Here is a 16001-nt window from a genome sequence, read left to right as displayed (position 1 = left end):
CATTTTTGAGTCAATTTATTTTTAAACCATCGCTTCTGGCTATAATCCATAATAATGCTTTCTCCAGAGAAAAAGCCCCATGTTGTCTCTCACATCAAAATTCACCAACATATTTGTTTTGGACTATTTTTGCTTGTAAACGCGACTTTTTTAAAGGCGACTTTTATGGACTGTTGTGGATTTTAGCAACGGAAGCAACAGTTTGAAGTTAAAAGCATCTTAATGATGGATTTGTTTCTTCACAGGATATTAACTGATGGACTGGACTGGTGTGGATTATTGTGATGTTTTTATCAGCTGTTTGGACTCTCATTCTGACGGCACCCATTCACTGCAGAGGATCCATTGGTGAGCAAGTGATGGAAGCCTAAACTTCTCCAAATCTGTTTTGATGAAGAAACAAACTCTACATTTACATCCTGGATGGCCTGCGGATGAGTAAATTGTCAGCAAATTTTCATTTCTAGGCGAACTATTCCTTTAAACAGCTTTGATATACCCCCCCGAATAACTTACATGCAATTACTCTGCTGCTTTTAACGGAAGCTAGTAGTCTAACTTTGTCAACCTGAACGATTTGAAACAACAAGTAGCTTGCAGTTTGTCAAGCAAAATAGTTCCCCCAACAGTAGGGGTGATCAATAGCAGTTTATTCTGCTTAAAAACCCAAGTGTACCCCAGATATCTCTCAATCTTGCTTAAAATCAATGCTTAATTACTGGCTAATTGATTACTGAGAGATAGCTTTGTAAACCATCAAACGCTGGTGACAGGCAAGAGCTGAAGTGCATGTCAGTGGAGAAAGATGGGTGGTATGTGTGCGCATGGTTTACACACACAATACGTCAACAAGTGCCAACAGCACACTAGCGTTAGCAGCTGTGATGGTATAGCGCCACAGGATAATTAGACACAGAAAGAACTGATTAGTATGTGTGTGTGTTGGCGTATTTCAAAAGGGCTTTGCCGAGACCTGGGGTTAATAGAATGACACTACCATTCTTATTACTGCTGCCATTATTTTTAGCATAAGTGCGAATAGCGCTAATATCAGTAATCATTACTCTAATGGAAATATCAGCTGGCAAAGGTCCAGTGTGGAAATCCTGCTAATTGCATTCAAACATGTAAAAGAAATTTTAATAAAAACACATTTTTTATATTTATATATATTTTTTATCATACACCTGATTTTTAAAATCAGGTGTATGACACACACACACACACACACATATATATATATACAAATTAATTATAAATATTATATTATATATAATATTAAATCGAATGTTTGGGGGCTATTTCAAACATTTTCATAAATGAACATAAAATACATTTTTAATAAAAACACATTTGTGTTTTAGTTTGGGAATTCTGATTTTTAAAATCAGGTGTATGACACACACACATGTACACACATTTATTATAAATATTAGATTATATATTAAATAGAATGTTTGGGGGTTACTTCAAACATTTTCACGAATGAACATACAATTACACTAAACAAATAGTAACTGTAAATTCAGATTGGACACGCAGTATTCAACGATTTAAAAAAAAAATGCCAGGAATATTTTTTATTTAGATTAGTAATATTAATACATTTCATTAATTACTGAACATTGGTAACTTTATCATATTGCTGTTGCTGCAGTTTTATTTATTTTTTGCAGTTTTAATAGACATAAAAGCAAAAATTTAATTGTGGTTTAGCTTTAGAATTGATCATTAAACATTAAATATTATACATCATACATCACATTTATATTAATTATACATTACATTTAATAATGTCTAATATATTCAATATATGATATTGTTAAAAAAAAAATGCCAGGAATATTTTTTATTTAGATTAGTAATATTAATACATTTCATTAATTACTGAACATTGGTAACTTTATCATATTGCTGTTGCTGCAGTTTTATTTTTTTTTGCAGTTTTAATAGACATAAAAGCAAAAAATAAATTGTGGTTTAGCTTTAGAATTGATCATTAAACATTAAATATTATACATCATACATCACATTTATATTAATTATACATTACATTTAATAATGTCTAATATATTCAATATATGATATTGAATAAAAATGGTTGGAGGTTATTTCAGACATTTTGATGAATATACAATTACATTAAACAAATAGCTTTTAACACTAAATTCAGATTATACAAGCTGTAGAAAAAAAATGTGAAATGTTTTTTTCAATTAGTTTTTGTTATTAAACAGTGCATTATCATATTCCTGCTGCTGCAGTTTTATTAAAGCAATAAGCCACAAGGCATCTGCATTTTTAATGGATATAAAAGCAAATAAAACCTGTATTATAAAAGAACAATGTCTAATATATTCAATATATAATAATATATATAAATGTTTGAAGGTTATTTCACACGTTTGATAAATGAACATACAATTACATTAAACAAATAGTTTTAACTCTACATTCAGATTGTACAAGCTGTATTAGAAAAAAAATGCTGTTGTTTGACAACTTTAAATAATTGTTTATTCAGATTATGAATAATTAAAACATTTTATTTCAGGATTGCGTTTACTTGATTATCTGTGCTATTTTGTATTTTCGTTAAAGTGTATTGGTTTTACATTGTTCTGCTTGCTTTTGCGTAAAGCACTTTAAGAAAGTAACGTTAAAAGGTGCTATACAAAAGAAATGTATTATTATTAATAATAAATGTAATTACTTGTTGAACATTGGTGGATTTGATCATATTCCTGTTGCTGCATTTTTATTAAAGCAATAAGAATCAAGGAATGCGCATTTCCAATGGATATAAAGCAAATAAAAAACTCATGTTATAAAAAGCCCAAGAGTTTCATTGAGGGTCAGGGTAACAGAAAAGGGTCTCTATTTTTACATAATGTGTCCACAGAGCATAATTATGGATGCGCAGACATGCATACCCTGTTGATGAGTTCCCCCACCATGCCAGTCCATGACCCATTAGGTTCTGGAGCTCCATACAGCCCGTCATCCACCAGCTTGATCCGGAAGGAAAACTTCAGTATGTTCGCCAGCTCCCGCAGCATATCCACACAGAACCCCTCATACTGATCATTACCCTGAAAGTCCTGGTAGTTTGCCTTGCGCATCACGTATGGATCTTCCTATAAAACAGGACGAAGGTAACATTTAACGTTCTAATATTCCACTCTCAGTTTCTATACAGTGAAGCACCATAAACTCAATGAAAGTCAGTAGCCATACAGTGGAAGTGGCATTTTGATTGGTGTTAAGCCATGAAATGGCAGTAAAATCCAGTGAAACAGTGCTTCCTTGGCCTTGACATGCGAAAGTTCCTATTTGGCTGCAGATTCCTGTTTTGAATGTATTATTTCTTCTACAGTATGTTGTTACCTCGGGATAGCAAACCTATTTTCTTCATTTTGCAAACACATGATGCAAATAAGTTAACAATGAAGGGATGACTTATGCCATGAGATTGTTATTTTTTTTTAAACAGAACAAATACAAACATTAAAACCTTCTAAAATAATTACAGTCCAATACATTTGTATGTTATTAGGAGTTGCTTAAATGTGTTTGTTGCCTGGAAGCAACATTGTATGATAGTGGAATGAATAATGATGCAGTGAATATGGATGCAATCAATGAAGGTACTATAGAAAATATTGCAACTATCATTTGTTGTTTTTAATTTACATTATGATCTTCTGTGGTATTATCCACTCTACTTTCATAATGGGACATATTTCAGAGTGACACACTAAATTAAAGGAGAAAAATGCAAAGCAATTGTCTGTGTTATCCATCTGGAATTGATTGGATGCTGAGACGTGGCTGTTATACACCAGAATGGAATGAAACCAAACGTTGGTATAGAAATTGTTGGCCTGAGCTAGAAACTGATGACTTTCCCACAATAAGACTAGGAAAGTGCATTAAATGGATAGTTCACCCAAAAATGAAAATTACCCCATGATTTACTCACCCTCAGGCCATCCTAGGTGTATATGACTTTCTTCTTTTAGACGAATACAATCGGCATTATATTAAAGAGGTCATATGATGCTGCTAAAAATAACATTATTTTGTGTATTTGGTGTAATGAAATGTGTTTAAGGTTCAAAAAACACATTATTTTCCACATACTGTACATTATTGTTTCTCCTCTTTTCTGAAACGCGTAGATTTTTACAAAGCTCATCATGGGCTCTGATTGGCCAGCTATCCAGTGCGTTGTGACTGGCCGAATACCTCAAGCGTGTGACGGAAATGTTACGCCCCTTACCATACTGTGATGCCGTGTCCGGCCGGAGCGTAACATAAAACCATGTCTGCATTTGTGATCGGAGAAATGACAAACAACAAGTGCTACTCTACACTGCTCAAAAAACTCGCGTTTGAATCATCAGTGGCCTCAGTTTCTATACAGTGAAGCGCCATAAACTCAATGAAAGTCAGTAACCATACAGTGGAAGTGGCATTTTGATTGGTGTTAAGCCATGAAATGGCAGTAAAATCCAGTGAAACAGTGCTTCCTTGGCCTTGACATGCGAAAGTTCCTATTTGGCTGCAGATTCCTGTTTTGAATGTATTATTTCTTCTACAGTATGTTGTTACCTCGGGATAGCAAACCTATTTTCTTCATTTTGCAAACACATGATGCAAATAAGTTAACAATGAAGGGATGACTTATGCCATGAGATTGTTATTTTTTTTTAAACAGAACAAATACAAACATTAAAACCTTCTAAAATAATTACAGTCCAATACATTTGTATGTTATTAGGAGTTGCTTAAATGTGTTTGTTGCCTGGAAGCAACATTGTATGATAGTGGAATGAATAATGATGCAGTGAATATGGATGCAATCAATGAAGGTACTATAGAAAATATTGCAACTATCATTTGTTGTTTTTAATTTACATTATGATCTTCTGTGGTATTATCCACTCTACTTTCATAATGGGACATATTTCAGAGTGACACACTAAATTAAAGGAGAAAAATGCAAAGCAATTGTCTGTGTTATCCATCTGGAATTGATTGGATGCTGAGACGTGGCTGTTATACACCAGAATGGAATGAAACCAAACGTTGGTATAGAAATTGTTGGCCTGAGCTAGAAACTGATGACTTTCCCACAATAAGACTAGGAAAGTGCATTAAATGGATAGTTCACCCAAAAATGAAAATTACCCCATGATTTACTCACCCTCAGGCCATCCTAGGTGTATATGACTTTCTTCTTTTAGACGAATACAATCGGCATTATATTAAAGAGGTCATATGATGCTGCTAAAAATAACATTATTTTGTGTATTTGGTGTAATGAAATGTGTTTAAGGTTCAAAAAACACATTATTTTCCACATACTGTACATTATTGTTTCTCCTCTTTTCTGAAACGCGTAGATTTTTACAAAGCTCATCATGGGCTCTGATTGGCCAGCTATCCAGTGCGTTGTGACTGGCCGAATACCTCAAGCGTGTGACGGAAATGTTACGCCCCTTACCATACTGTGATGCCGTGTCCGGCCGGAGCGTAACATAAAACCATGTCTGCATTTGTGATCGGAGAAATGACAAACAACAAGTGCTACTCTACACTGCTCAAAAAACTCGCGTTTGAATCATCAGTGGCAAATTCTTTAAATATAAAAAAACTTACTTACAGTCTGTGAGTCAGAACGGCTGGCATTGTAGTCTCCTCTACCAGGATCAGGAAACAGTCCTCCATAAAATGCGCTAGACACATCTGAATATTTGGGTTAAACTGTTCTGGAACAGTGTTGTAAATACAACTTAACCACTGATTTCTAGTCGTGTCCTCTTTTGGAAGGCCAAACAAAGTAGTTTCGCTTTCACAATGAAAAAGCATCACACACCGCGCGCGCCTTGAGTGAGCAGAGGCCGGAGGCCTAGAGTGAGCCGCGGCCTAGAGTACGCAGAAGCCGGCTTGAGTGAGCCGCGGCCGGCGGTCTTGAGAACGGCGCGGCCGGTGGATTCGACGAAGGAGTGTCCGCCAGGCTTGTGGCAACCACATGTGACAACCCCGGGCTGGACTCCGCTTCGTCCATGGTGAAAGTCGATCCGGCGATCCACAGCGCGAAGTTGATGTATTCCCTCAGAAACCAGCACGGATCAGCTATAGGCATGATGAAGCAGATATCGTCCTCTTTTGGAAGGCCAAATAAAGTACTTTTGCTTTCACACACAGCACCTTCATGACATATCCATATTCAAAATTGTATAAACCATAATCTCTAGCTTCTGCTAACTGTTGTACGCGCATTCACGAGAGAGTGGTATTCCGGCGGATGACGTAGGATATTGGCGTAGCGTAAGCTCCAGTGAGAATATGCTAGTCTCACAAGAACCAAGTTTTGTTTACAGCAAAGGAAAACCAGTCTCCTCATGGCTTATATAGAAATCCTTCGACATTTTCCTTTACAAATCCTCATTTTGTACTTCTAAATTGTGACCGGTGTTTAGTTTTGCTTTCTCCTCTGTGCTTCTGCGTTTGTCACTTCCATGTTCATCACCATGTTTGCCTACGTCATCCGCTGGAACACCACTCTCTCGTGTACGCGCATAAGAAGGTTAGCAGAAGCTAGAGATTATGGTTTATAAAGTTTTAGATATGGATATTTTTCTTACACAAACGCATTGCTTTGCTTCAGAAGGCCTTTATTAACCCCCGGAGCCATGTGGAGTACCTTTCATGATGGATTTATGCCCTTTATTTTGTTTCAGAATCTCTACAGCCATTCACTGCCATTTTAAAGCATTGAAGCGCCAGGACATTTTTTTTTATATAACTCCGACTGTATTTGTCTTACAGAAGAAAGTCATATACACCTAGGATGTGTTGAGGGTGAGTAAATCATGGGATAATTTTAATTTTTGGGCGAGCTATGCCTTTAAGAAAGTAAATAAAATCAATTTTGATTTGATGCTTAACTTCAATATTACATTTTCATAATGAATTCGACAGAACAACGTAGGTTTTCTTAAACACCTACTTTGTGATGACATGAATGAATCTAGTCTTAAATTGATATTTCACCCCAAATTTAAAATTGTCATCATTTACTCACCCTCACCCTTTACTCAGAAAAAAGAAACTCATACAGGTTTGGAACAACATGTGGGTGAGTAAATGATGACATCATTTTCATTTTGGGGGGAACTACCCCATTAATCTATGTTTTGAGATTTTCAAGTTGGAATCTAGTAAGCTCTTCTTACAATCATAAACTCAAGAAACAACATTATTACACTATATAAGCTCTGTGTAAGCAAGCAAGGCTTCTGAATGATCTCATATCCTCCCTGATTTAAATAATGCATTACTTTTACAAACATCTGTAGAGCCCATAATAACATTTAAGACATCTTAATGCAGAATTAGAAAAAGATTAAAAGACTAAAAAGATTCTGCCTGCCCATGTGCAAGATTTTAATCTGGAAAGCTTGTAAAAGTGAGTGCCAAATTTGTAAAAACCCTATAATTCACAATTATCTCTGGCCTGAAATGCTCCTGCCTATGTGCTGCCAAACCCACAAAGCCCACAGACTCATATATGGAGAAGATCTTACCAGTATTGTGGTGACGATGAGTGTCTTGTTGGCTAAGGTTTCAGATGTGTTGATGTCTAAAGATGTGGAGTTCATAGCCAACGTGTTATTGGAGTACCAGACACCGATCTGCACATGTGAAGTAAAAAAAAAAAGAAAAAAGATGCCTCGCTTTAATAACAAAGGCGGCACAGTTAAAACTTCTTCCATGAACAAATCTAAGCTGAAAGAGCTAAATCATATAAAATCATTTGCGACCCATTTAAAAACATGTCTGGTCTCGCAGGGGGGAAACAGGCAGGAATAAACGAGTTGAGCGAATAAGACGAGGGGATGAAGGAGAGATAAAAGAGTATGAAGCGAGGGATCAATACTATGATCAATAAGAGAGGAGTGAAGTGGTGATTACTCCAGCTACCACCCATTCATTAGACCTCACAACCTCTCCCGTGATTCCGGATAAAATGTAGAGTTAGTGTTCATGAGAATGAGTTTGTGTGTGTGTGTGTGTGTGTGTGTGTGTGTGTGCGTACACGTTACCTCTTTGTGACCCCCCTTGAATTTCTCAAGAATACGCAGTGTGTAATTGGTCCTCTGGCCTTTGCTGTTAAACTCCACGCGGCCTGTTAGGCCGTCATACTCTACCTAAAATGAAAGAGAGAGAGAGGTGGGATTTAAACCAAGGGTAACAAACAAGAATGACGAATAGCATTAATTTTGACCTACAATACTAAGGTAGAAATTACAGCGCAGGCAGCGAAAAAGAGAGAGACAGCCAGAGGACAAACTTTGAGATGATTAAGAAAGTTAAGGTGAAGTGTCACTTCTGCTCCACCGGCGTCACCAAATGCAATCGCAAAAATAATGACTGTTTTCATTATTATTGGCAAGGGAGGTAAACACTTGGAGTTATGGAGACAAACCGAGAATGGCGGACGAGAGGAGGTGCGGAGATGGTGCCAAATAGAGTGCTGAAAGGATGGAGTGATGGACAAACTGCAAAACAGATGGAGGGACACAATGAATGAAAGAGCGCACTTGTGACTAGACACCACAAACACCATCTAGGATCTCACAGAGTATAATAGCTGCATTAAAATGATAAAATACAAGCAGGCCTTCAGACAGGTTGCAATAAACTTTGCACATCTGGTGTTAAGGGCACACTTATAATTGCTCTGAAACTAATGTCAGTTGTAAAATTACCGTGGCTCGGTATAATCATCACAGAGGACATAAAAGTCCTACTGCATTGGTCATCATCAGGCCTGTCGATGGACGGGACAACTGGGAACATTGTCCTGGGCTCTGTGACAAAGGCAGCCCATTAAGCACTCCAGCTACTTGTGAATTAAATTTGTTTTTAATTAACATTAATTTGTTGCCTATGAGGCCTGTGAATTCAATTCAGCAAGTTTCTAATTAAATTAGTAATTTGTGTCATCTATATGCATAGATTTTGCATTTATTTTATTAATTTAGTAATTTATTACTAATTTAGTAATATATTTAATTATATATATATATATAAACATTTTTTTAGATTTAAGTTGGTTCATTTGCTGCTGTTATTGCTGTTTTCTGCATAGTTTCGCAGTGCTGAACTGTGCTAAATGTTTCTTGATGATGTTAAATGATGCTCAGCGACACTCGATGCACAATAATGCATTGGCAAAGGTTTCGATTTATTGCAGAGTAAATTGAAAAGCAACCGTCATAAACTCTCTGAATCTTGTTTATCGACGCCAAGGGGCCGCTGCATAGATTACAAAGATTTTTTTTCCCCATAACATGCACTGATAAACTGTGCACAAAGAGACCGGGAACGTATGTTGAGAAAGTAAATAAGGTCAATTTCAATTTCATGTTGACTTTAACACAGCCTATAAAAGCCAATAAGCAGTTGCACGCAGAATCACATCAACATAAAAACCATATTAAAACGAGGACACTGATGATTAGGCTTCTACAGCTCATCAGAGATGACATCAAAGTGACATACAGTAACTGTAAAGACTAAACACTAAAGTCATCAAACGCAGCAGTCAGAAAATGGCTGCAAACGGGGTAGCCATGGTGACACGTACCATGCGCAGGTAGTTCATGAGACTGGTGCCGTGCTGCCAGATGAGTGAAGACGTGCAACTCAGAGGCTTCACTCCGATCTCCTGACTGCGGTTCAGTTCTCGCACTGCTCCGACCACCACATGCACTGCATCGAACATCAGCGCTGATGACAACTGTAGGTGGAGAGAGAGCATGAGAGAAACGAGACGAGAGGTACGCCGAGGCGAATATAGAAAGAAAGAAGAAGAAAAAGAGAATAAAGGAAGGTAGAATTGAGAAAGACAGCAAACGAGGTCATTAGGGGGGCAAGGAGACTTCACGTCTGTTAGGGCCCTACAGCAACTGTCTTGGAGTTCCTAAATTACGTTGTGTGGCACACATCCTACTTGGACACATTTCGAAAAAACCTTCTGGCAGAAATAACATCTCATTATTCCATAGATTTAGTAGTTACTATGGTTTACAGTACGCAGTTTTTCCCAATCTAAGCAAATCTCAGCAAAATCTGGTTTAAATAATGCAATGGAATGTCAATCAAATTACTGAAGTTATGGAGGCTCTTGGAATTTGAAAAAGCATTTTTAGATGCAAACGCAACCAGATACATCACTGTTATTCATATGCATCTCCTGACAGATAAAGTTTTAATTGCTTGATTTAAGAATGTTAATAAAATGACAACCTCTCACACTTCAAGTAACACAACAGCTCATATACAGGTAAAGGGTTTGCGTCCTAATGCTGAATTGCCACTGATTCATATATTTGTGAGTTGTAATGTTTCTCATATATTATTTAGTAAGTCTATCTTTGTAAGCTCACCGCTGGACCAGGATAGGGGCTGAGATCACAACCTTCCCTCCATGACAGGTTTAGACTCCTGATGAACTCTAAGTAGAACGGATGACTGCTGTTCAACATGGAGAAGCCAACGATATTTGACAGATCATCTACCACATCATCCAACCTCAACAGAGGGAAATCCTGAGAGAGAGAGAGCGAGAGAGAGAGAGAGAGAGATTATAACACCTTTATTTAATACAAAACATCAAATGTAAACAATACAAACAAGCTATAAACCTCACATTAATTTATTTAAATCATTTAAAATATGCATCGTTTTCAGTCCAGCACATTTTTTTTATACACCCCAAAACTCTTCAAATTTTTCAAGTTTTTCCATGTGTGAATAAAAAAATTTATTTGTGTACTATTCTTGCCTTAATAAGCCCCTTAAATGACAATTCAACATTCTTATTACAGTATTTAGTATAAATTGTTATTTTTGTCAAACAGTTAACAAGCACTGCTAGTCAGCCCAGTTTGGCCACTGTTTTATCATCCTGTTAGCGTGAGCTGAGGTGAGTTTACTAGAATATTCTCTAACACACCTTGTCAGCACTGCGTTACGGTATTAATATTTAAATTTGACCGTTTTACGAATGAAAACTCGGTCTGTATATTATTTAAAAGCATTATTAATATAGTAAAGAAGTTGCTGTAATAGTTATTGAAGAGATTATAGTTTATATTTTATTTATTGACGTTCAGGGACATACTGGTAAAAATATGAGAACTTAATCATTGAATATAAACAATTTGTGGTTTTAGACTATTAACACTGCAACACAGTAAAGCTGAGTATACTGAGAGTTCTTAAAAGTAAAATGTAAATATATGTTTGAATTTTTTTGTAACGTCATCACTGCGTTTTTCCAGATATTTGTCTCCAGATATTGTCTTGACTTGTAATGACGTAGTGTGACTTCAACCCTTTGTGACTGCAAACTTAAACACAGCTTTTAATCAATTTAAAGTAAACTCAATCAAATTCTTCAACCGATTTAATTACTAATGAACAGATTTTGAAAATCTTGAAATGACAGAAATGAATGCAACAGTGACATTCAACAATAATAAAACTATTTTACAGTGCATACAATTATATCACACATTTATAGTGATTTAACAAATGTTTGCTTCACTCAAATTCAATATTTACAAATCATTCAAAAAAGGTCTACAGGATTTTGAAATAGCTACATTTGCCCAGCCAGTTTTTGCAAATATCTGCTCCTCCCTACGGGATTGGGAAAACCCTCATCCATAAATAAATAGTAATTTACTAAAGGCAATATTCAACCCAGCTAGAATTCCACTCAACGTAAATGGTGCCCACTGGGAACGTTCAAGGAAAACATAAAAAATTGGCTCAAATTGTTTTAGAAAAAAGGGACTATTTTAGCTGTCCTTGGGTACGATGGCTTTCACCTTGTCTACCAAATCAATCAGCTCTTGTGCTTTGTTATTTACTGGCAAGGGGATAATCCCAAGAGGTACAGTAGGCAGTGAGTTTGTCAATGGTAACGTCAACAAAGACTTTTTCTATAGCTGTGTAGCAGCAGTAGGGAACCTATTGGTGAATCCATCAATTGCTGCCAGAGCAAAGCAGCTTTCAGGTTATTTATCACAAACGGTTGCCATCTATATGGCAGCTGAAGGAGGATCCAACTCCTCCTACTGTATAACGACACCCATTAATTTTTTCATATAGAGCTTCCCAATATGTCTGCATACATTGATCCCCAAGAAAATTCCCAACACTTTAAGACCTTCTAGAGCTGAGGTGCATTTCAAGCGAAGCCGTACAATGTCCTTGTTCTGTCATTGACCCTTTCAGCAGCAGTAGGCCTTTTGATTTCTCCTGAGGATGCTTGTAATACAGTTTATGGATGGAGGTATGACAGATAACGTTACTGCCTTTGAAGGGCTTGATAATGGCAAGTATCTTTCATCTTTCGTCTGCTCTCAATTAGATTGCTGACAATGTGAAACTGACAAGAAGATGACCTTATTCAAGACGCAGACTTAATTTTAGAGACTGCTATTAAAAGCCATCACTCAACAGCCACCAAAGAATCAAATATACATCTGCAGCATTGCCTGGAGGTTGTCTGCATTTGTCTCTGTTTTTTGGAAAAAGCTTGCCAAAGTCAGATGAATAAAAGGCTAAGCTTGAATTTGAAAGTTTAAATTAGCAGTTTTAAGGGAAAAAAGACTGAATTTCATTTTATTACACTTTATAAAAAATGTACATAGAAAATTCTTGTATATGTCTGCATACATTGATCCCCAAGAAAATTCCCAACACTTTAAGACCTTCTAGAGTTGAGGTGCATTTCAAGCGAAGCCGTACAATGTCCTTGTTCTGTCATTGACCCTTTCAGCAGCAGTAGGCCTTTTGATTTCTCCTGAGGATGCTTGTAATACAGTTTATGGATGGAGGTATGACAGATAACGTTACTGCCTTTGAAGGGCTTGATAATGGCAAGTATCTTTCATCTTTCGTCTGCTCTCAATTAGATTGCTGACAATGTGAAACTGACAAGAAGATGACCTTATTCAAGACGCAGACTTAATTTTAGAGACTGCTATTAAAAGCCATCACTCAACAGCCACCAAAGAATCAAATATACATCTGCAGCATTGCCTGGAGGTTGTCTGCATTTGTCTCTGTTTTTTGGAAAAAGCTTGCCAAAGTCAGATGAATAAAAGGCTAAGCTTGAATTTGAAAGTTTAAATTAGCAGTTTTAAGGGAAAAAAGACTGAATTTCATTTTATTACACTTTATAAAAAATGTACATAGAAAATTCTTTATGATGCCATAATGGTGCATTTCTAAATTAAAACATTCACAATAAAATGTAATTCAACTCATCTTCTTTCATACTCCTATTCATGTATCTTTAGACTTTTTTTGGTTGGCACGCTCTCAGCTAAATTACTGCCTTACTGCAGAGTGAACTCTGGCTTCCTCCCAAATCCAAAAATAAAAATAAATAAAAACTTCATAAAAACGGCAAGTTAATCAAATGTAATCTCTAAATGTTTTAAATATTTGCCATTTACTGAGGCCATACGAACCATTATGTTTGAACAGTCTCAAATCTTCTCTTCCAAGATTAAATTTGCCTCTCAAGGTCAAATGCTTTAGCCTACTTCACTTTAACTTGTAGCAGTCGTATTCAAATCCTAAACTCACAACAGAAGCATATGCGACCTCAAAACAAGGACATAATCCACCTCATCTACGATGATGATGATAAACGGCATGCATGCACTGTGCATCTGTGATGAGCTGGTCAATGGCCAGGCCTGCCGTCGCTGTTATTGGATGAAAGTGGGTTAAGGGGAGAAAGGGTAGTGTGTCATTGGTGAAAGTGAAAAAAGGGGGTTTGTTTACCATTGTGGTGAGGATGTACTTGTAGAAGGCTGACGTCATGCCTAATTCTGAGGCCTAGAGAGAGGAAAAAACAGCAAGAGATATGTTGTATATCAGAAATCTAATTGTAAGTCATACTACTGAGTGGAGTCATATTGAGTCATGGCAGGTATCTGTTTTTCAGTCGTGCGGAATATAAAATCTAAAAACAACAAATCAGGTATTTAAAACAAATCAAATTTAAACTTGGCAATAAACAAAATTTAAGTATTTAGAAAAAAATATGCTGTAAATATATAATATTTGTTTTCACTTAAATTGGAAGAAAAAATATGAATTCAGAAAAAAAATCAAAATACAGTCATTTTAATTTCTGACTTTTTGACCCCTAAATGAGAACACATACCTTCTTTAGTATTAGTATTGACACAGATGCATTGGCATCAATGATAATAGTCGCAACTTTGTCATCACGGATTTCTTTCAGCAGGGGGGTGGGGTCCAAATTTTCATCAAGCATTCTGACGGAGAGTGTTTCCCGGGATATGAGGAAGTGACGCACAAGCTCCTCCAATCGCAGCAGGCCTGAGATGTAGCATAAGACCCCATTATAGCATTATACAACTCATTTGGGCAAGCATATTAAAAAACATTGTCAACATATATTCCTGGGCGTTTGTGAAAAATTTGTAAAACTCATAAATATTATTAGAATTATTTTACTATGACTGTATATCAGAATGGGCATTCAGCATAAATGTCAGGTTGTGATTAAAATAAATGTCATGTAACCATCTAAAACCTTTTAACAACTTTCATAAACTGTCAATTGCTGTAAACCTTATCTTTCTTTCCACCCTGCTCCTCCGTATTAAAGTCAGTGACTATCGAATTAAGTGACTTTGAGAGCCAATAAAGTTAATTCCGTATGTACATAAATTTGTGCTGCATTGTGCTCTAAGCCACCACAAAATCCATATGGTGACTCCATTGATTTTGGACTGTAGTCAACAAGATGCATGGCTAACGATAACAGCAGGGTGAAGTGATGAAACAGTGCTTTCTCAAAAAAACCAAACAAACACCATGTATCCATGCTCTCACACACATCCACATCGGTAGGGAACCAATGTGTAGATGAGCACATCCATGCATGCTAATGCGCACAGAGAACTCAAACCCAAACGTTACAGCCTGCATCTTAAACAGACAAACACTCGCTTTCACTTTAACATGAGCACAGAATGCGATGATTATATGGAAAAGGATGGGATAAGTGCAGATATGCAAACAGCAGTAAACAGTGGTGCATAAAACCAAAGCACCATTACCCAGACCATACCAATCAAGCGAGAGCTGCTCGCATCAGCAAGTCACGAGAGATCAACTTGCAGTCAGCATCGTAACGGCTCACATATGTTTCACTCTAGTGCGCCAACTACTTCTCACTAAGCTGAGTCAACAAAGTAGAACAAATACAATTAATATTTCTTCTTGTTTGCTTGCTTGTTGACACAATCCTTAATGTGATGTCCCTCAGATCAGAGGGAATCTGGATAGCACTACTCATATGGAAAACTTGAAAAATCACCTGAAAGCCAGATGTGCTTTTTTAATTAAGAAGTACTCAAGTGTTTCCAATCCCTTCAACCGTGACTATATTAACAGTTAAATGGTTACATATGGTAAAATCCCATACTATTGGTTTTATTTATTCTTTATGTATTTTTCTTCAGTTTTAGATGAATGGAAAATGTTGCAAACCAAATTTGAATTTGTGTTGCTTATATACGCACTATGAACTAATGCGTGTGTGCTAACTGCTAATCCACAACACCAACATGTTTGTTGAATATAATGTCATTTTTATCATCATCATGCAGAAAAATGAATCCACACGTATAAAGCTAATAAGAGGTTTAATCTTATAAAAACATGTAATTTGCTGAAGCGGTGGCATAGACGTTAATAACATAATATAATAGGCACAAAGCCTAAGGATAATGCACTTGCGTTAAAAACAAAATGAATTATACTGTGAAAATGAATTATAAAGGGTACTGTGCACAATGAACGGTTCAGTGTGATCTATAACAGCAGAAAGACAGAATGGCCAGTTCATAGTTGACCGTGTCTGT

General features: G+C 36.4%; 1 protein-coding gene across 1 annotated transcript in view; it reads right to left on the bottom strand.

The window, feature by feature from the left end:
- Positions 1-16001, bottom strand: part of LOC107549838 (glutamate receptor ionotropic, kainate 5) — a 104479-nt gene that overhangs the window by 21553 nt on the left and 66925 nt on the right. Inside the window, exons 9-15 of the mRNA XM_016231009.1 lie at positions 14270-14448; positions 13885-13938; positions 10464-10625; positions 9662-9814; positions 8115-8219; positions 7596-7703; positions 2934-3137 (exon numbers count right to left, since the gene is read on the bottom strand). Coding sequence (XP_016086495.1) covers positions 2934-3137; positions 7596-7703; positions 8115-8219; positions 9662-9814; positions 10464-10625; positions 13885-13938; positions 14270-14448 — 965 coding nt within the window. The remainder of the gene's footprint in view (positions 1-2933; positions 3138-7595; positions 7704-8114; positions 8220-9661; positions 9815-10463; positions 10626-13884; positions 13939-14269; positions 14449-16001) is intronic.

Source organism: Sinocyclocheilus grahami, unplaced genomic scaffold (assembly GCF_001515645.1).
Source record: "Sinocyclocheilus grahami isolate Dianchi unplaced genomic scaffold, SAMN03320097.WGS_v1.1 scaffold382.1, whole genome shotgun sequence".
NCBI classification, from domain to species: domain Eukaryota; kingdom Metazoa; phylum Chordata; class Actinopteri; order Cypriniformes; family Cyprinidae; genus Sinocyclocheilus; species Sinocyclocheilus grahami.
Note: the sequence above shows the minus strand (reverse complement) of the source record. Positions and strands in the feature narration are given on the sequence as shown.